Source organism: Nansenia antarctica (assembly GCF_963989245.1).
Source record: "Nansenia antarctica genome assembly, chromosome: 2".
NCBI lineage: Eukaryota > Metazoa > Chordata > Actinopteri > Argentiniformes > Microstomatidae > Nansenia > Nansenia antarctica.
The window spans coordinates 21,131,215-21,149,866 of NC_137675.1; the positions used below are offsets into that span (position 1 = coordinate 21,131,215).

At 45.2% G+C, this 18,652-nt stretch overlaps 1 protein-coding gene across 1 annotated transcript in view; it reads left to right on the top strand.

Annotated features, from left to right (window-relative positions):
- The first annotated feature begins 693 nt into the window (after window positions 1–693).
- The window catches only part of LOC308149621 (inactive rhomboid protein 2-like), a 42,215-nt gene continuing 24,256 nt past the window's right edge, over window positions 694–18,652 (top strand). The window contains 3 exon segments of the mRNA XM_080522493.1: window positions 694–801; window positions 5,375–5,542; window positions 17,951–18,104. Of these exon segments, the coding sequence (XP_080378619.1) occupies window positions 17,964–18,104 (141 nt within the window). The 5' untranslated portion in view covers window positions 694–801; window positions 5,375–5,542; window positions 17,951–17,963.

The window sequence follows — 18,652 nt, forward strand, 5'->3', positions numbered from 1 at the left end:
TGTTTTTGTTTTAAAAATAAACATGGTATTGTCCATTGCCAGTAAGTAATTTTCTGTCTGGTGAATAATTAATTAAAAAAAGTTAAATATTCTTTGTGTGTGTGTGTGTGTGTGTGTGTGTGTGTGTGTGTGTGTGTGTGCGCGCGCGCGTGCGTGTGCGTCTAGCCTAGACTAGCGTGCGTAGGGAAACCACTAGATGGCCTCATGAAACAAAAAGAAACTGGCTTCCGAAGTCACAAGGTCATTTTCAAGTGCTTTGCTTACTCACCGACCTATACAAACAACCAAGCGGGTGTGTGGTTTGTCCCCAGTGTGTTAATGTGTGTCACTGGTGTGACAGTTGTGTGCGTGGGTGTAAATGAAGTGCAGTTACACTTTTTCCTTTTCCTTAAATTTCTCATCGGCTTTCATCTAGTTAGTAGTCTGTCCATTTCTCAGCTGCACCAAACTTGGGACTCTTATTCCTACTGTAGCCTATGGGAGACTCATTCGAAGAACAGATCAAAGCGCCGACGCTATCATAACTCGTAACAATGAATGATATGGTCTTGCACACACACACACACACACACACACACACGATTTATGTTTTATATCTGTCATCCAAGTCATATCTGAAAGGTTGTGTCTGCTTAGTAACTCCGCCCACTTTCGCCTAGAAACTGCGCGATCCAGGATATCTGGAGAGGAGAAAAGTGAATGGCACACGTCGGTGGTACATTTTAATTTCGTGAACAGTAATTGTATCGTTTTGGGGGGAATTATTGATCCAAAAAAAAGCGGCCGACGTTTCCCTCGACGGTGAGTGTGTTCTGTCTCTTTTCAAACATTCGATCGTTTTTCGGAATGTGTTTAGGAGCTGGAGAGTGACCACAACGTGTGGTTTCGCCAGTCATGAGCGTCCCTTTATGGGTTTCACAAAACGAAACAATGGTAGTTGTGGAAGTGGGAAAAGGCATGGAGAGTCAATATTAAAAATGAGTAACTTGTTAAAACATGAACAAAAAATAGAAATCAAGCTATGTATGGGGACTAGGCACGTAGCCTATAGTTTACATGGAAAACAACAATTAAGCATTCTTGGAAAATATACTATAGTTTATTCTGCCCGTGAGGTATAATTCATAACATTTGAATGTGCTTGTTCCATCTTTCCTTTTTATTGAACTTCCCAATACTGAACAACTCCCCTTGCGCTGTTCCCTGATCGCCTCCCTGTGTGTTTCGAAAGAATGTGGGAGGGTCCCGTCCTTTCCTCACACGGGACGGTGGTCTCTATCTGCGGTTCATCTTGGTTTAATTACATTTCGTGACGTTAGAATTATAAGGTTCTATCTCCATTTTTGTCAAAATTTAGTTTTTTTTTTTTTTTTTAACATAATCTGATCCATTAGGTGTTTATTAATGCCTGTGTGGTGTTATTTTTTAAATGTTGACATTTCTGAGTTAGTAATTCATAAAATACAAAGGTTCCATCTCACAAAACATAATGGAATGTAAAAACTTTGACGCTCAATATCTCTGAACTACCCTAAACGGAGATGGAGCCTTATCATTCTAAGCTCACCATTTAGCAGGAGACGCCTTTATCCAAAGCGACTTGGACATGGAATTCAGAGATGAAATTGTCATCTTTAGTGTAGTTCAGTTGAGCAATTAAGTATTGATTATTATTATTATTAGGGAGTTGGCCTACAGAGAAAGTCATTCAACGAACTGTTGTACAGGAACAGTGAATCCACGAAAAGGTCTGTAAATGGTTTACAATTATGTACATAATGCAGCCGTTACATAGTTGCAACATATTTCATGGTTCTCATGCTGTAAGAACGTGCAACAGTTACCACATGCAGACAGACCTATACATCGTTCTAGATGTGTGCAACTCAATTTCGTAAGTAGGAAAATATTGTACAGTTCCAGACAAGGTGAATAATGACAACGTGACGTGAGGCATTCTTGAGCACTGACTGAATATATAATTGCAATTATAATGCTAAAATATATTATTTTCAGTTTTTATCACTCTATAGTTCTCCTCTGTTCAATGGCATGAACTTCTGATACAGTGAGAAGTTCTCTTCCTTTTTCCCCCCCCTGAGTCTAGAAGTACACATCCATTTCGCAGAACCTTTGCAGAAGTGAATTTCACAATGCATTATACAAGCAGACTCGCCCTAAACCCAACGCAAACAACACAACACCATCTGTGTGGCAGTTAGCTGGGAATACTGTTATACTGTACCACAACTGCACCTGCTGTGAGTGTGTCTGTGTGTCTGTGTGTGTGTGTGTGTGTGTGTGTGTGTGTGTGTGTGTGTGAGAGAGAGAGAGAGAGATAGTGAAAGATAAAGAGATGCAAACCGATGTGCATTATGCAGATGTGTAGATTTACATAGACCTCCACCTGGAAAACCAGTAGCACCATACATGGTCATGACTCATGATCCTGCATAGGGCCTAGGAGCTGGAGGAGATCAGTGACTCGATGATTATTTACATTATGTCCAATTTCCTGGACCCTCCATGGAGTAATGCTATGGCCCTGTCTAGAAGGAACCCCTATCACCTACTACATAAGCACATTTCTGGAGGTGGTGGAGGAGACACTACCCACCATCTTGTCTATGTCAACCTAATCTTCTCAGACCCGTTCAAGTTTCTAGGGAGTCAAACAAGTGTCTAGGGAGTCAAACAAGTGTCTAGGGAGTATACAATATACCCCCCCCCCCCCCCTCCACACACACACCACTGGTTTCAGCTGTTGCGTTAGCTAGCTACGACATGCCTGCCAGAAAGCAAGGCCTGGCCGAGCCCTAGTGACTCGCCATAGCAACGCTCCCCATCCCAGAAGTATCTGTGGGGAATATTGAGATTCCTTCCTGCATCGTCATGCCAGCTCTCGTTCCGCGCCGTCACACACACACCGACGACCGGTCGGCTCGGGCATGACACGCTCACTCACTCACACAAATAAAGGCTGAAACCTCAAAAAAACCTATGTTGTTGTGGCACTTGGTGGTAGCGTACTGAGTGATTCTGCGTAATCCTTTCTATAATTCAAGAGGGCTGTTGGAGGAGGGGCTGCTGTGTGGCTGAAATGTCAGTGAAGATTCTGCGGTCTTGGCGTTTAGTTATGTGTGTGTCAGAGAGAGAGAGAGAGAGAGAGAGAGAGAGAGAGAGTATCCCGCTGTGCCAGTACTTAAGATCATTTTCATCAACGAGAGTGAGCCATTGGCATCGCTTAGTGCTGAGAGGCTGGCTGACTGGCTGATTGGCTGGTTGGCTGTCTGGCTCTTTGCCTTGTGCTGTACTGTAGTTTCTCCCGCATCAAGCAGAAAAACCAGGACATGCCTCGTATCTGGGAAATGTGATCTCCCATGTTGGATCCAGTTTGACGAGCCTTCCCCTAAGGAGGCCTCTACAGAGTCTGTACTGCATATGTATGTGTGTGTGTGTTTGTGTGTGTGTGTGTGTGTGTGTGTGTACAGTGTACAGTGTGTATATATATATACATATATATATATATGTGTGTGTATGTCTGTACTCCAAACACTGATGGTTGTCTCAGGGGTCTCAGGGTGGGGTCTCAGGGTGCCGGAGCTGTGGTATTTGTGGTAAGCTTCCTGCTATGCAGGTTTAGACATGCTGGGCTCCTAGGAAGTGGAGATTTGGTTTCAGCCGAGGAATGGAAAGGAATGGATCTTTCCCTCAAGCTCCAGAGCAGGGAAGCCAAGGAATCTGGCATAACCAACCTATCACACGAGCCCTTCCTTCTGGGGAGTGTGGCGGCTAATAGAACAACAAAGGGATGCTTATCAAAAATGACCAGCGGGCGAAACTGTAATTTCAACCAGACATACCAAATAAAAGGTCATGGTTGGGAATAATTAGATAACCTTAAAAAATGTACTTAACTGTACCATCTGGATTGCTCGACAACAACAAGCACAGATATCTAAAAACGAAATAACGAACCATCCCATTGAAAGGTCACTATTATGGTCACGAGGAGGAACAAGCTTTTTGCGCAATGTGTCGTTCAAGTGGGTGAGGGGGCGGTTTTGCCATACTGTTTTTTACACTGTTGCTACTAGGGCTGGGTTCAAAAAATCGATTTCCCGATTCTGAATCGATCTTCATTAAAATGAGCGATTATCGATTCATAAATCCCGAGATCGATTTTTTTTTTTTTTTTGCTTGCAGCTTCAACCCGCAACGAGATCTCGTGGCCAGATCTCGCGCTACAATAATTTATCATATCTCACGCAACGTGAGGTCTCAACACTAAAATCTAAAAACATGGCGATGGCAGGGACACTCAAGTCACCACCAGGCTTAAAGTCAGATGTCTGGGTGCATTTTGGATTTTAAAAATGTGACGATAGAGATGAGCTGGACAAAAGCAAAGTCATATGTAAATAAAAAGTACATTCATGTAACTGCTTTGGAGTCAATTCATTGATATGTTTAACAATGCTACATGTTATAGGGTTCCTTGAACCATTTATAGCATTAGTTCAGAGAATCTCTTTCATATTCAAGCAAAAAATGTATATTGTAACTAGATCGAATCGGAATCGAATCGAATCGAATCGAATCGTGAATCGAATCGAATCGGGCTGTGAATCGAGCTGTGAATCGGAATCGAATCGTTTTGGGAAATCAGTGGCGATACCCAGCCCTAGTTGCTACACTGATCGGGGCAGGCTGAAGTCAGCCTCCTAGACCGTTGTCTCCTGCGCTCAATTGATTCAGCCGCCCGCTGCTAATGAAGGAGATGACTGTGTATGCTCACTCGTGCGCACGCACAAACTCTCCACCGGTTACCCCATCAATACAACAGTGTTCACATACTGTGAACTCAAAAGTCCCTTTTGAAATCTGTAAGAATGTGATGGTTGTCATTGGATGTGAGACTACCTGCTGTCAAAGATGTTCATGTCGTCAGATATGGTATCTATCTCCTCTGACGAGAGACCCCTTGGTGTCAGGTTGGTTTGCAGCATTGAGACTGTCAACGGTCCCTGGTATGCCTAGCATCGATTTGTTTCTTACGAGGACTGATGTTTAGATGATTCACTCACTTTAGACAAATGTACATGTTCGAAGTCGCTTTGGATAAAGGTGTCTGCTAAATGTAAAAAAAAAGATAAAAATGTAAATGGTTAGATTAACACTGCAGTATTCACACAAGTCCCATCTGTGTTCACTGCTAGATCACTGCTGTCAAGGAGCCAAATGTGACAACATAATGATAATACTGTACTGTAGGAGTATCTTCATACTGGCTGACTATGTTCAGTATGACTTGTGGTTCTTCTAGTTCCTCAGACTAACAATAGACCTGCTGTGGTTGAACTGCACTTTCCAGGTTGTCGTGACGACATGTCTTCCTGAGGAAGATGGTGTACGATAACAAGACGGGGTGATGACACAATCTAACGGACAGTTCCTCTCTCGGCCCCGGAGTGTTTCCAGGAAAACGGTGACGGCACGTCAAACAATACCTCGTCTCTGCTGACAAGCCAGTATTCGTACAGTAAGTGTGAACGCCATTCCTCACCTCTAGATGCGAGAGAAATGTGTAAGTGAGAAAAATGTCAAAATGGATCTGTCAATTCATTTTACATCACACTTAAAGTGCAGTCGTTTTTTAGCCTTCGTTGAGCTAGTATCATTCATGGGATGTATAGGGAAGGGGTTATGAAAGAAGCAAAGAAACTCCATGACAGATAATATGGAGATATCGTTTGATTGTGTGCTCTCTCGAAGAAACACACAGCACCAAGTGAGAATTCTGCATTCAGGAGTCTCTAAGCATAGTGCACCTTGGGAGATGTAGTGGCAACTGATGCTCTTGAGCCATGTAGCTGAACTCACCCAGAACAAACTAGCTGTAGGCTACAGCATATTTGTGTTGACAGTGTAGGCATTTGGACTAAAGGTGAACTTAGTTGACGGAAAACTCTCGTGTTTGCAATGTGGAACATAAAGTGAAACAAGACTGGATGCTTTCTGTGTATCTTGGGGTGGGGGAGGGGGCGGTGGGGGTGGGGGGGCTGGACAAGGGGAGCTGGGCTTGAGTAGTTTACGGCTGGTAGGTGCTGTCCGCCCACCCAGAGGCTACTAAACCTTGACATTCGGACAGCACGCATTCCTGCCCGTCGCCAAGGCTACGGTGGGTGACAGCTGGAGATGGTGGGGGTAATCGGTAGGTCTGCTGCTTCAACCGATCACACTATTAGAAATAGAGTACCGTATCTTTTTGAGGTGAAGAGGCTGTCATGGCAACGGACACATGCACAGAGCACAGAGCACACACACGCGCACACAAACACGCACACACACAGAGCGCACACACTGTCACGTTAACACATGGTGTCATGCTAGTCTACAACTGACTATCTCAGTCATTTCACATTAAAGGCATAGTTCACTTTTTTGTACATCTTATAATCAGATGGTTCCTTGCCCTGAAAGTAGTCCATGGGCCACTACTAACTTTAGCTAACTTTAGCCACCGCTAACAAAATGACCAAAGTCAGAAAGTTCCTTTGAGTTGATTTGGCAATACAGTGTTGAACTGGCTCTAAATCCCATTCACATCCATTGATGTTTTGTTTGCGGTGGCTAAATTAGTTAGTGGACTAGAAGGTAAAAAGTGTCCCATCGCTTTAAGGAGCATCACTCTTGACACTGGCCTAGCCTCGTTTAGCCTATATGCTAATGAGTGCAGAGAGAGAGAGTGAGAGAGAGCGAGAGACAGACACACACAGAGAGAGAGAAAGACAGAGACAGAGGCGGGTTGTTGTGGATGTGTAGGTTGTGTTCCCTGTCACATGACACGAGGACAATGGATGATGACGTCACTCCGGGCATGTCTCTTCAATGCACCGACACTGACATGTACTGTATGTGTGACTCACTGTTTGGAATAGTGGCTAGGTCGTCACTGTCTCTGCAATCCTATTCTCTGTGGATTGTTAGCATGGACTCTCACACCAACCGTACAGTATGTATGTAGGGGAGTGAGAAAGTACATTCTAATCATTCAGGCACGGTAGATAACGGTAGATAATTAGGTTGTCAGTTATCATGGGCTGTGTATTCACATGTTCTGCTCCCCAAATTCCATGTGAAACTCGATGGACACGACTGTTTAGTTCTGATTGATTTTGTGAATTGTAGTGGTGAATGATTCACAAGAGTTCAATGATGATTGAAAAAGCAAACATACATACCCTCATGCCACCAGCTCTATCCTCACGTACTGTCATTCCAGATGAAGTAATCAGTTAAAGTGACTTACTGACAACAGATGTAGTAAACATCTCATGATAACAGAAAACTCCCCCCTGAGAGGAAATCCCCCGTAATCCCAAAGCTGTCGTCTCCCGGGAGCCATAGACCATGTTGTGGTGTGATGTCACACACAGGCAGGCTTCAGTATCGCCAAAGCCAGTATCGCCAAAGCCAGTATCGCCAAGAAATGTACCGTGTGTTTCTCTAATGTAATCTCCTTTAATTTGTTTTGCTTGTGGGGAGGGAAAAAAATCAATTGTGACATGCCTTTCCTCAGAATCAGAATCAGAATCAGAAGACTTTTATTGCCATGACATGTAAACATGTTAGGAATTTGGTTTGGTACCATGGAGCACGGTTTACAGCAGGACAGGTGCAAGACAGGACAAGACAGTGCAAACCAACATCAAAGTGCAAGAGTCATAATTAATATAAATATAAAGTGCAGAGATCAAGTGTTCAAGTGTTCATATCCAGACAGTCCAAAGCTCTCTGGGTGGGGGTGGAGGGAGGGTAGATAGATAGGGGTCAGGTCAGGGGGGGGGGGGCCAGCGGCATTTAGGAGCCGGATGGCTGTGGGGAAAAAGCTGTTTGTATGTCGGGCCTTCACAGTATTTAGGGACCGCACCCTCCTGCCTGAGGGGAGCGGGGCGAAGAGACCGTGTCCTGGGTGTGCGGGGTCAGCCATGATCTTCCTGGCCCTCCCCAAAGCCCTACTTTTAAACAGGGCCTCAAGGGGGGGCAAAGGGCAGCCAATCACCCTCTCCGCCGAGCGTATCACCCGCTGCAGCTTGGCCTTGTCCTTGGCCGCTGCAGCGGGGAACCAGATGATGATGGCGGAGGTGACGATGGACTCAATGATGGCCGTGTAGAAGTTCACCAGCGTGGTCTTAGGAAGGTGGAATTTCCTCAGGAAAAACATTCTCTTCTGGGCCTTTTTTGTGAGGGCGTCGATGTGGGGCCCCCACTTCAAGTCCCGAGAGACTGTCACCCCAAGGAAGCGGCATGACTCCACTGTGGTGACTGGAGTGCCTCCCAGTATGATTGGAGAGGGAGGGGGTGGGTTCCTCCTGAAGTCCACTATCAGCTCCACTGTCTTAAGAGCATTTAGCTCTAGGTTGTTCCGGGTGCACCAGGAGACCACCAAGTCAATCTCGCTCCTGTAAGCAGATTCATCCCCCCTGGAGATGAGCCCTACCAGGGTGGTATCGTCCGCGAACTTGAGGGGCTTGACCGACTGGTGGCTGGAGGTACAGCAGTTGGTGTAGAGGGAAAACAGGAGGGGAGACAGGACGCAGCCCTGCGGGGAACCGGTGCTGATGGTCCTCAGCTCAGAGATGGACTTCCCGAGCTTCACCCGCTGGGTCCTGTTGGACAGAAAGTTCGTGATCCACCTGCAGGTGTAGTCAGGCACCTGCAGTGCAGAGAGCCCACACTCCAGTATGGGTGGCAAGATGGTGTTGAATGCCGAACTGAAGTCAACGAACAGGATTCTGGCGTAGGTCCCGGCCGTGTCCAGATGTTCTAGGACATGGTGTAGGGCCATGTTGACCGCGTCCTCCACCGACCTGTTGGCTCTATACGCGAACTGCAGGGGGTCTAGGAGAGGGTCTGTGATGGACTTTAGGTGGGCAAGGACGAGGCGTTCAAAGACCTTCATGACTACAGAGGTCAGGGCAACGGGTCTGTAGTCATTCAGGCCTGTGATCCTCGACTTTTTGGGGACAGGGATAATGGTGGAGGTCTTGAAGCAGGCTGGTACCTGACAGCACTCCAGGGAGGAGTTGAAGATGTTGCTGAACACAGGGGACAGCTGGTCAGCGCAGAACTTCAACATGGAGGGTGAGACAGCATCCGGACCGGCCGCCTTCCGGGGGTTCTGTCTCTTGAACAGGCGGTTCACCTCTCTCTCTGAGACAGAGAGGTGTGGGCGGGCAGAGGGGGTGGGGCTCAGGGGAGAGAAGGGAGGAGGAGGGGAGGTTGGGGAGAGGAGGGGGGAGGGGGGGCAGTAGTAGAGGGGGCAGACTGTGGGCGGGCAGAGGGGGTGGGGCTCAGGGGAGAGAAGGGAGGAGGAGGGGAGGTTGGGGAGAGGGGGGGGGGAGGGGGGGCAGTAGTAGAGGGGGCAGACTGTAGTTCGAATCTGCAGTAAAACTTGTTCAGTTCATTTGCAAGGAGAGTGCTTTCTGTGGTCTGAGGGGGTTTTGGTTTATAGTTGGTGATTTGTTTTAGACCCTTCCAGACAGAGGCAGCGTTGCCATCTGAGAATTGTTGTTGCAGTTTCTCAGAGTAGCGATGTTTTGCTTGCTTAACAGCTGCCTCGAACTTGTACCTGGCGTCTCTAAACCTGTTCTTGTCACCCCTCTGCCAGGCATCCTCCTTCTCCAACCTCAGCCTTCTGAGCTGGGCTGTGAACCAGGGTTTGTCATTGTTATAACTGACCCTGGTCCGAGTTGGAACACACGCTTCCTTGCAGTAGCTGACGAATGACGTCACAGTGTCAGTGTACGCATCCAAGTCGTTACCGGCCTCAGCCCCCGCCCACTCCACATAGCCCTCGTCACAGCCAGCCCGCTCTAACCAGGCGCTGGTTTTCTCCTTAGCCTCGCTGTCCCAAGTTCTGAACGACTTAACTACAGGTTTTGACACTTTTAGTCTCTGCCTGTAGGATGGGATCAGATGGACAATGTCGTGGTCAGATTTGCCCAGCGCAGCTCGGGAGACAGCGTGGTAGGCGTTCTTGATAGTACAGTAGCAGTGGTCTAGCGTCCTCTCCCCCCGAGTGGGGCATTTGACCTGCTGCCGATATTTGGGCAGAAAAAACATTTCGGAGAAAAAACAACAACAACACACACACACACACACACACACACACGTTCCAGGTCATTGACCTACAGTTTTGTTATCCTCGGCTAGGTGGCTAGGTATAGGCACCTGGCTGTTGTTGGTGCTACTTGGCCAGGGCGAGGGTGTGTTGGGCTGGGCTGTGCTCTGAAACAGGTGTGATGGTGGCGACCCGCTATAGATTTCATACGACAGCGCTAGAACTAGAGCGTGAAGGCATCCACTAATCCGTGCGGCCGCTACTGTCACTAAAACCTGTTACTGAAGCGCCAGCAGAATGTAGAGGGTTTAATGGTAACCTTTGATGCTTCCTCACGTTCACCCTGCAATGTGTTTTAGATAGATAGACTTTATTTGTCATTGCTACAGTACAGGTACCAAACAACGAAATTTAGGAGGGGAGGCTCCCCTGGTGTTTAAGAAAGGAAAAAGAAACACATTTTGGAAAAAGCATAGATGCATAAAATCACAAGAAGATAAAGAGCTGGTTTACATCAATAGAGGCTATGTACACAATCCACTGTACTATACTGCACAGATAGTCAACTAGGGTTGTCATATTGCACAAGAAAGTATTTTTTCACATTTTTTTAAAGTGTCACAGTTTGCAGGCTTGAAAATGTACATGTTTGTGCCTCAGCACTAGCTGCCATTACAATCCGTCCGGACTTGTCCTGGGCCCAGAACTTAGGCCTTTTCTGTGTTCAGGGCCTTGACGGCCCTGTGGTAGAAGCAGTTCTTCAGTCTGTTTGTCTTAGCGGCCGGGGTCCTGTACCTCCTGTTCGAGGGCAGCTTGACAAAGTGTTCGTGCCCAGGGTGGGTCGGGTCCTTGGAGATCTTGGAGGCCCTCCTGAGACAGCGTGTTTCGTACAGCTTCTCCAGAGAGGGGAGGGTGGCGCCGGTGATCCCCTGTGCTGTTCTCACGACTCTCTGTAGATCGTTTCTCTCCGTTTTCTTTGTAACTAGGCAACAGTGTTCAAGTATATTTACATTTACATTTAAATGTTTGGCCTTCAGCAGACTCCTTTATCCAAAGCGACTTACAACAAATGCATTTGTCTAAGTAAGTGAGCCATCTATTGATCAGTCATAGCAGGAAAAGGTAATCTATGCTAGGACCAGGGGCCATTGACAGTTACAATGCTAGAAGAAGTAAGAATTACTGTTTTTATTTGTATTTTATTCATCGCTGTGGTATTACTAATAGATGAAGAATGAAGAATTACAATTTTAATCAGCTATCCATCAGTCATCATAAGAAAAAGAATGTTAATATTCTATTTGAAAATCCCAAGTAGGATGTTTTTGCTAATGTGTGTTATTAAATTTGACATTTGCACATAACCTAGTGTCATACGGTGTTGAGGTTTTCAATCAAAATGGTTAAAATAGTGACTAAAATCTATAGATATCGACATTTATGAAATAAGGCTTTGATGATTTCTGAATCACAAATAATGATAGAAGACCTCAATTCATATTCAAACACCATAGGGCTAACAATAAAGATCATTCTTGGTAGTTAACCAAGTCATATATTTTAGTTTTCTTTGTCTCTGGACCTCAAATTGCAGGATAACTACAGGTTGATTACACTTTGTCAGGGTGTTGAACCACGTTAAGGCCCAGAACATTACATGACTCATTTCACATAGTCAGGAAAAACTCCGGGCCGTAAAGATATTGCATGCACATTTCTCCCCAGCACTTTTGGTGAGTCATGCTTGGCAGTGAGTCGCACAGATTTAAGCCCTGATAAATACCACTAATATCCACTAACATGTGAGACATCTTTGTTCTCATCAACAGCATCACCTGAGGAGGGGCAATCTGGGAAACACTTTAATTTCTGATAATCTGGCTCTAGAATATTTATTATTTATTTTTATTGGCGAACAAAGAATAATCTTGACGTTAAATTAGGTCCTATGGAGTTAGCTTTGGGGCAAGTCACAGACAATGAGTCATGATGCTGAAGTTATGGGATTAAGTGAATAGTATATACACGTAATCCCATAATCCCACTGTATATTCAGTATAATCCAGAGGAATATAGCCTCAGTGTAACAGTGTCTCTCTCTGTAAGCTCTCTCTTCATCATATCAAAGCAAGCAGTCATAATGGAAGCTCTTTTAGCTGCTCCCTAATGGAAAATATAAACAGACCCCAGTCTCATTAGATAGTCTGTAAGTATGCCATAAAAACCTCCATTAGGGAAAGCCTTGTTTCATATTTCATTATCTGAGTGGATGTGTGCAGGTCCCGTAGGAGCATAATTCAAACACACACACACACACACACACACACACAAACACACACTACAACGTTCACAAATACACACACACACACACACACACACACACACATACTGTAACGTTCACAAACAAACACACACACACACACACATACAAACACACACACACACACACACACACACACCTCCCCCTCCGTTCCCTCAGACCAGATTGCCATCGACTTGACAGGTGTCAGATTTCCTCTACCCTTCCCTCCGCTGACACCCGCAGCCTTGTATTGATTTCGGGGCAACTCCAGAGGAGCTAAAGGCTTCAGGACCCTGACAATATGATGGATGTATGGGCAGAGACTATCCCACTAGGAATAACATTGCAGTCTTCCGTTTGTACACCGTGGATATACATTTGTACATTTTTGGCATTACAGCAAACACATTCTAAGTAAGTGAATCATCTATCCACCAGTCATCGTAAGAAAATGAAATCTGTGCTAGGGCCAGGGGCCATTGGCAGTCACAATGGGAGAAGGAGGAACCATTAAGATCTTCTTACATTTTTTATATACACAAGTCAACGCAAGGCCTTGGTGGTTGAATGGACACTTGGGAGAATGGAGAAGCCGCGGACAAAGCTGATGATGATATTGTGGCCTTGAGTCAGGTAGGCCTGCATATGTACCAGAATCCTTTAGAAGTAGCCAGTACTCAAGTTGTAAAAGAAAATCAGGGGGGATGGTGGATTTTATCATATGGGGACAATTTTAGCATCCCCAGAGTGTCAGTGACTTCAGTGTCAGTGACTTGGTAAAAATGTCATTGCGTGTGTGCGTGCCCCCTCGCCCACAGTATTTTACTAAATATGCGCAAAACTAAATGTTGAAATAGCAGTAATACCACGTTCATTGATAACATGACATAAGGAATAGAAAGGGGGGATGGCAGTTTTAGAAGGGGGATGATCTTGACCGTTTTTATTTCAGGGGGGGATGCCATCCCCCCTCATCCCCCCCTCAACTCAATTGCTGGAAGTAGCTCTCCTGAGAAAAATGAGGGAGTCTATTATATAACCAAAAAAATCTTACTTCAGTTCTAATGAGTTTCCGTGAGCTTGTTGTACAGGATAGAGTCAGTCGATTATGTTAACGACGATGCCAACGCCTTAAGCATGTGCCTCCGAGTCGGCGGTGAGTCAGTCCTTCAATCAGAGAACCTCACTGGTGGCTGTCTGCTCTTTGAGGCGGTGTGTCTCTGGGATGGAGTTCGGGTGAACTAGCCGCCGTGATGACGCACACTTTGCAGCTGTAATGCGAGTAATTAGACAGCGGTAATTCAGCTAGCATACCTACCTAGTGAGTCTATCGTCCTTAATGTTGTTTTGAAGGCCTATATTTACAGGAACCATGTACAGGAACTGTGCCATGTGCAACTGTATGTTGTTTCCCCCTTGTTATCCCCGTAATCATCGCCCCCAGGAGTGTTGTATGAGTTATAGTGTGTTTCTAGGAATTGTATTTTCATACTGTACCTACGCCCCCCCCCCCCCCCTCCCACCCCCCACACAAACACTGCCAAGTAACACTCTATTCACTCTGCTTGCCTTCCAACTCAACCCGACACCATGCATGGAAGTCTTCAGTCAATGGCAGGGTAACCTATGGCGACAAGGGCACAGATCCCACTTGTATACCTCTGCACATGCCTCTTTTATACATCTGTACATTACATACTGTACATAGGCTACCATAACTGTACATAGCTCATAACTGTATATACCTCCAAACTACCGTACATGCCACACTGTACCTGTCACTATCACTGTCATTTTTTTATATCATGTTTTTATATCATGTTTTTATATCATGTTTTTTTTATATCATGTTCTTATATCACTATTTGCACTTCTGGTTAGATGCTAAACTGCATTTTGTTGTCTGGTACTTGTGCTCTGCAATGACAATACAGTTGAATCTAATCTAATCTGATAATATAGTGTAACCCTTTCATTCCACTCCCACGTCAACAACACCATCCGGTCTGCTTACTTCCATCTTCGTAATATCAACCGCCTCCGCCCTTCACTCACTCCCAACAGCGCCGCAATCCTGGTCCACTCCCTCGTCACTTCCCGCCTAGATTACTGTAACTCCCTTCTCTTTGGTCTCCCCCACAAACTGCTCCACAAGATCCAACTGGTCCAGAACGCTGCTGCCCGTATTGTCACCAGAACCCCTGTCATCAGTCACATCACCCCCATTCTACACCAACTCCACTGGCTCCCCATCAAACACCGCATCGACTACAAAATCCTTCTCCACACTTTCAAGGCCATCCATAACCTCGCTCCTCCATACCTGTCCGACCTCCTCCACATCAACATTCCCACCCGGTCCCTCAGGTCTGCCTCCTCCATCAACCTGACCGTCCCCCCAGCCCGTCTGTCCACCATGGGGTTTAGAGCCTTCAGCCGCTCCGCCCCTCGCCTCTGGAACTCCCTCCCCCCCGACATCAGGAACATTGACTCTATCATCTCATTCAAAACCCACCTCAAAACCCACCTGTTTACGCAGGCGTATCCCTGTTGATTTGCTTTTCCCGTGCTGCTCTGCTGCTGGCTATGTTTTATACTGTATGTTTCTATGTATTTTGTGTTTTGAATTTTGTGGCTGTTTTTAGATTTGTTGTTGTACGGCGACCTTGAGTGCCATGAAAGGCGCCATATAAAAATAAATAAAATAAAAATAAAATGTATTATTAAAAAGCTGACACTTTTATCAAAAGTAACTTACATTGCAGTGAGTACATACATTTTTCAGTATATATGGTCCCAGCCGCGGGAATCGAACCCCCAACCTAAGCGTTGTTAGAGCCATGCTCTACCAACTGAGCCACAGAGGACCAATTTAAACCTATTGTGAGCAGACCTACAATCTTTGTATAATAATAACTCTGTCCTTGTGAGAACGTCTTAGCTAGCTGGCGTATGGTAGAAGAAGAATGACGGAGGTTTGGCAAGGGTCTGTGTGCTTTTATTCTAATTAAATAATATTGAATTGGATGGGAAGGGAGCCAACACCTGTTGCTGTTATTAGTCATGTTTGTTATGGTAGACTGTCGGTATCTTCCCTTCATAAGTATTGTTATGGCTGCAGAGGGGAGGGGATGGGAGGGGAGGTGTCTCTCTCTCTGCCTGCCTGTCTGTCTGTCTGTCTGTCTGTCTGTCTAGGGACCCATGGGCTCACACTGACATGGATATTTATGCCGATGAATGTTTCTCATTCTCCCATTCTCGTTAATGGTGTGTGTGCTGTAGGTTATAGGTTACCTTTGCCTCGCCTCGCGTTCCAGGCCTTCCAGGGCGCGTTCCAGGCGATTAGTGCCCTAATCACACTACAGAGCTGTACTGAACTGTTGGCATGGTAACTCATACGCCTTCTTCCTTCTTCTAGGTTCCCATATAGCTTGCATGACACCTGGGTAGGTTCTACTGTATGTGGTGAGCTTGCCATTGGCTCAAGAGAGTCCTGTTCTGACCCCTCCAATATGGTACTGGGGCCATGCTCAGAGTATGCCTCTCATGGGGAGCTTGGTGGTGTAGCACACTAAGCTGTCAACCATGTAATCGCAGGATTCCCGGTTTGATTCCGGCCACGGACATATCCTACATGTCATCCCTTCTCTCTCTCTCCCTCACCCATCCTTCCTGTCAATCTCTACTGTCTCTATCCCAATAAAAAGAGAAATATGAGTGGGACTGCCACACTTGTATAGAAAAAAAGGAGAAAAAAAGGTATGGCTCTCCGCTGAGTCAACGGCTCCACTAATGGCAACGCTCATTATGACAAGCAGCCAGTATTTTTGGGTCCAACCACAATTATATAAGATGAGCTACACTGTTGCATGGCCAGCTTGTTGATGAGCTACACTGTTGCATAATAATAATAATGATAATTCATTGTTTTTATAGCGCTTTTCCCGGGGCTCAAAGACGCTGAATAGCTAGCTTGTTGATGAGCTTGGCTGTTGCCTGAGACGGCTTGTTTATGGTTTGTAAGTCTGCTGCACCTTTGTTTTTGAACACTTGCTTCCTGCAGGGTTTGCTGCGTGCAATTTGGTCTGGCAAAAGTAATCACATAGCAAGTGGTCATAGCTAAAAAGATGTTGGAAATAGAAGCTGCATGATTGCGCTCATGAGAAAGAGTCCAACACATGTTTTAGGCTTAATCTTAAAATATATTCTGCTAATAGGATATGTGTTGATGATGTAGGCTATGCCACCGCCAGAGTCTGGAACTCTCTCCCCCAACACATCAAACATGCAGACACATTGCATTCATTTTAAAAAAAAACTGCTAAAAACAAACCTATTCACCATGGCCGACAACTGACACTTCTCCTTTACTGTGAACTACCTCTCACTATACCCTGTTTTTATGCTGTGCATGCCCTGTTACTGTTTGTCTCTTACTGTTTCTTACCCTGTCTTGTTGTTTGATGTATTTCTATGCTGTCCATGTCTTGTTGCTGCTGTTTTGTCCAATGTTAATATGTTTGATGTTGCATGTCTTTTTCTTTTCTTTTTAAAATCTCCTTGATTTTAATTGTACTTTTATTAATGTACGGGTAACCTTGGATGTCCAGAAAGGCGCCAATCAAATAAAATGTATTATTTATTATTGTTATTATATCCAACTGCGTTCATGACAGGTTTTGTTTTTACTGTGTGATTCCACTGGCATGCATCTGAGCGTTTTGACAATGGCCCCACCGACATTTTGTGGTTAAAAAAAAAACCTTGATGTGGTGAGTTCTCATAGAGTCTTTCCACTCTGACCCAGTCTACATTTATCTTTATGTGCTCTTTAAACATGTGTAATTTTATGACACAGAATGCCATGTTGACCATGCGCATTGAAGATTATTTTGCAGATTCATTTAGGGTGGTTTTTTGGAAGTTCCACCTGAGATGTCCAGGCAGTTTAACTGCTGATTTCATTTTTGTTGAGTCAAAATGAGACCAAGAAAAATTGTTGGTATTCAAATATGGTGGTTTCCTTCTCTATTTATGTGTGATTGTACGGAGGTGCGATCAGGGCAGTGTGTGTCCTTCCCTCTTTGTTGGAGATACAGTAAAACTATCACTGAACAACACACCTAACATCTGACTGATGTCGTTAGTGTAAAAGTAGCTATGTGAAGAAGCGAGGCTATGATTAGTTCACAACAGCGGGTGGGTGGGTTTCACACACCGCTTATCTTGATCTGTACTGCTGCTTTTTTTATTACCTTATTTAGAGGATATTGTAAATGTCACCACAAACACATTACTGAGAATGCAACAGGACATGTGTTTTGTAGTGGTGTGAGAGTTAGAGAGAGCACTGAATAAATGGATTTGATGTTCTTAGTTTATTGTAAACAGCTCTGTTTGTTTTAGGAAAAATCTACAAGTGTGTAGTATCGATGGGTAAGCACTCATTTGTAAAGAACCATTCTACTCTTAATCTATTAATCTTAGCAATGAGTCAACATACCTTTATTTTCCCTCCTCAGAACTCGGGCCAAGATGTCGTCACAAGAAGGGGAGGAGTCACCTCCCAACGGCGGCCAATCAGACAGCCGGTTGCAGAGCAAGAAGCCGCCCAGCCTGAGGCTAGCCATCCCGCCCCCTGAAGTTCAGCAGGAGGAGGCTGTAACTGTCAAGCAGGTACGCTGACCCCCCCTAACCTCCCTGCACTGTGACCCCGGTCTCTATGGCAACACTGTTGAATTGAGTTGCTCATCTGAGTACCCTTGTTCTTTGTATTCTCTCATGAGGTGTATGTGGTGTAGGAGTCGAAAGGAACAAAGCAATCAAGAGACTTTGGTTGTGGTGAAAACCGCAGAGCGTACATGTACAAAGTTCTTTATTCTCACGTACACCGAGCAGAGCAGGGAGATGCTTTGTTCACACAGAAGTAAAACTTCCTAAATCCTTAAAGACACTAACAAAATCCCACGATATCAGTACATATACAAATATTGAAATGAACAATGTAAGCGTAGTGGGCAGTGCAAAATACAGTGCATTAAAACAATCTATGGTAGTGCAAAAATGGTCCTATACTGTAGGTAGCAGCAGTAGAGAAATATCGTCAATATGAAAAGTCAATAATTATAGCAGCGTGTGTGTGTGGGAGTGGGAGTGTGGGCGAGTCAGTGGTCAACACGGGATAGCTGATGAGTGCATCAGTCTTTAGGCTGTTGTGGTTATAG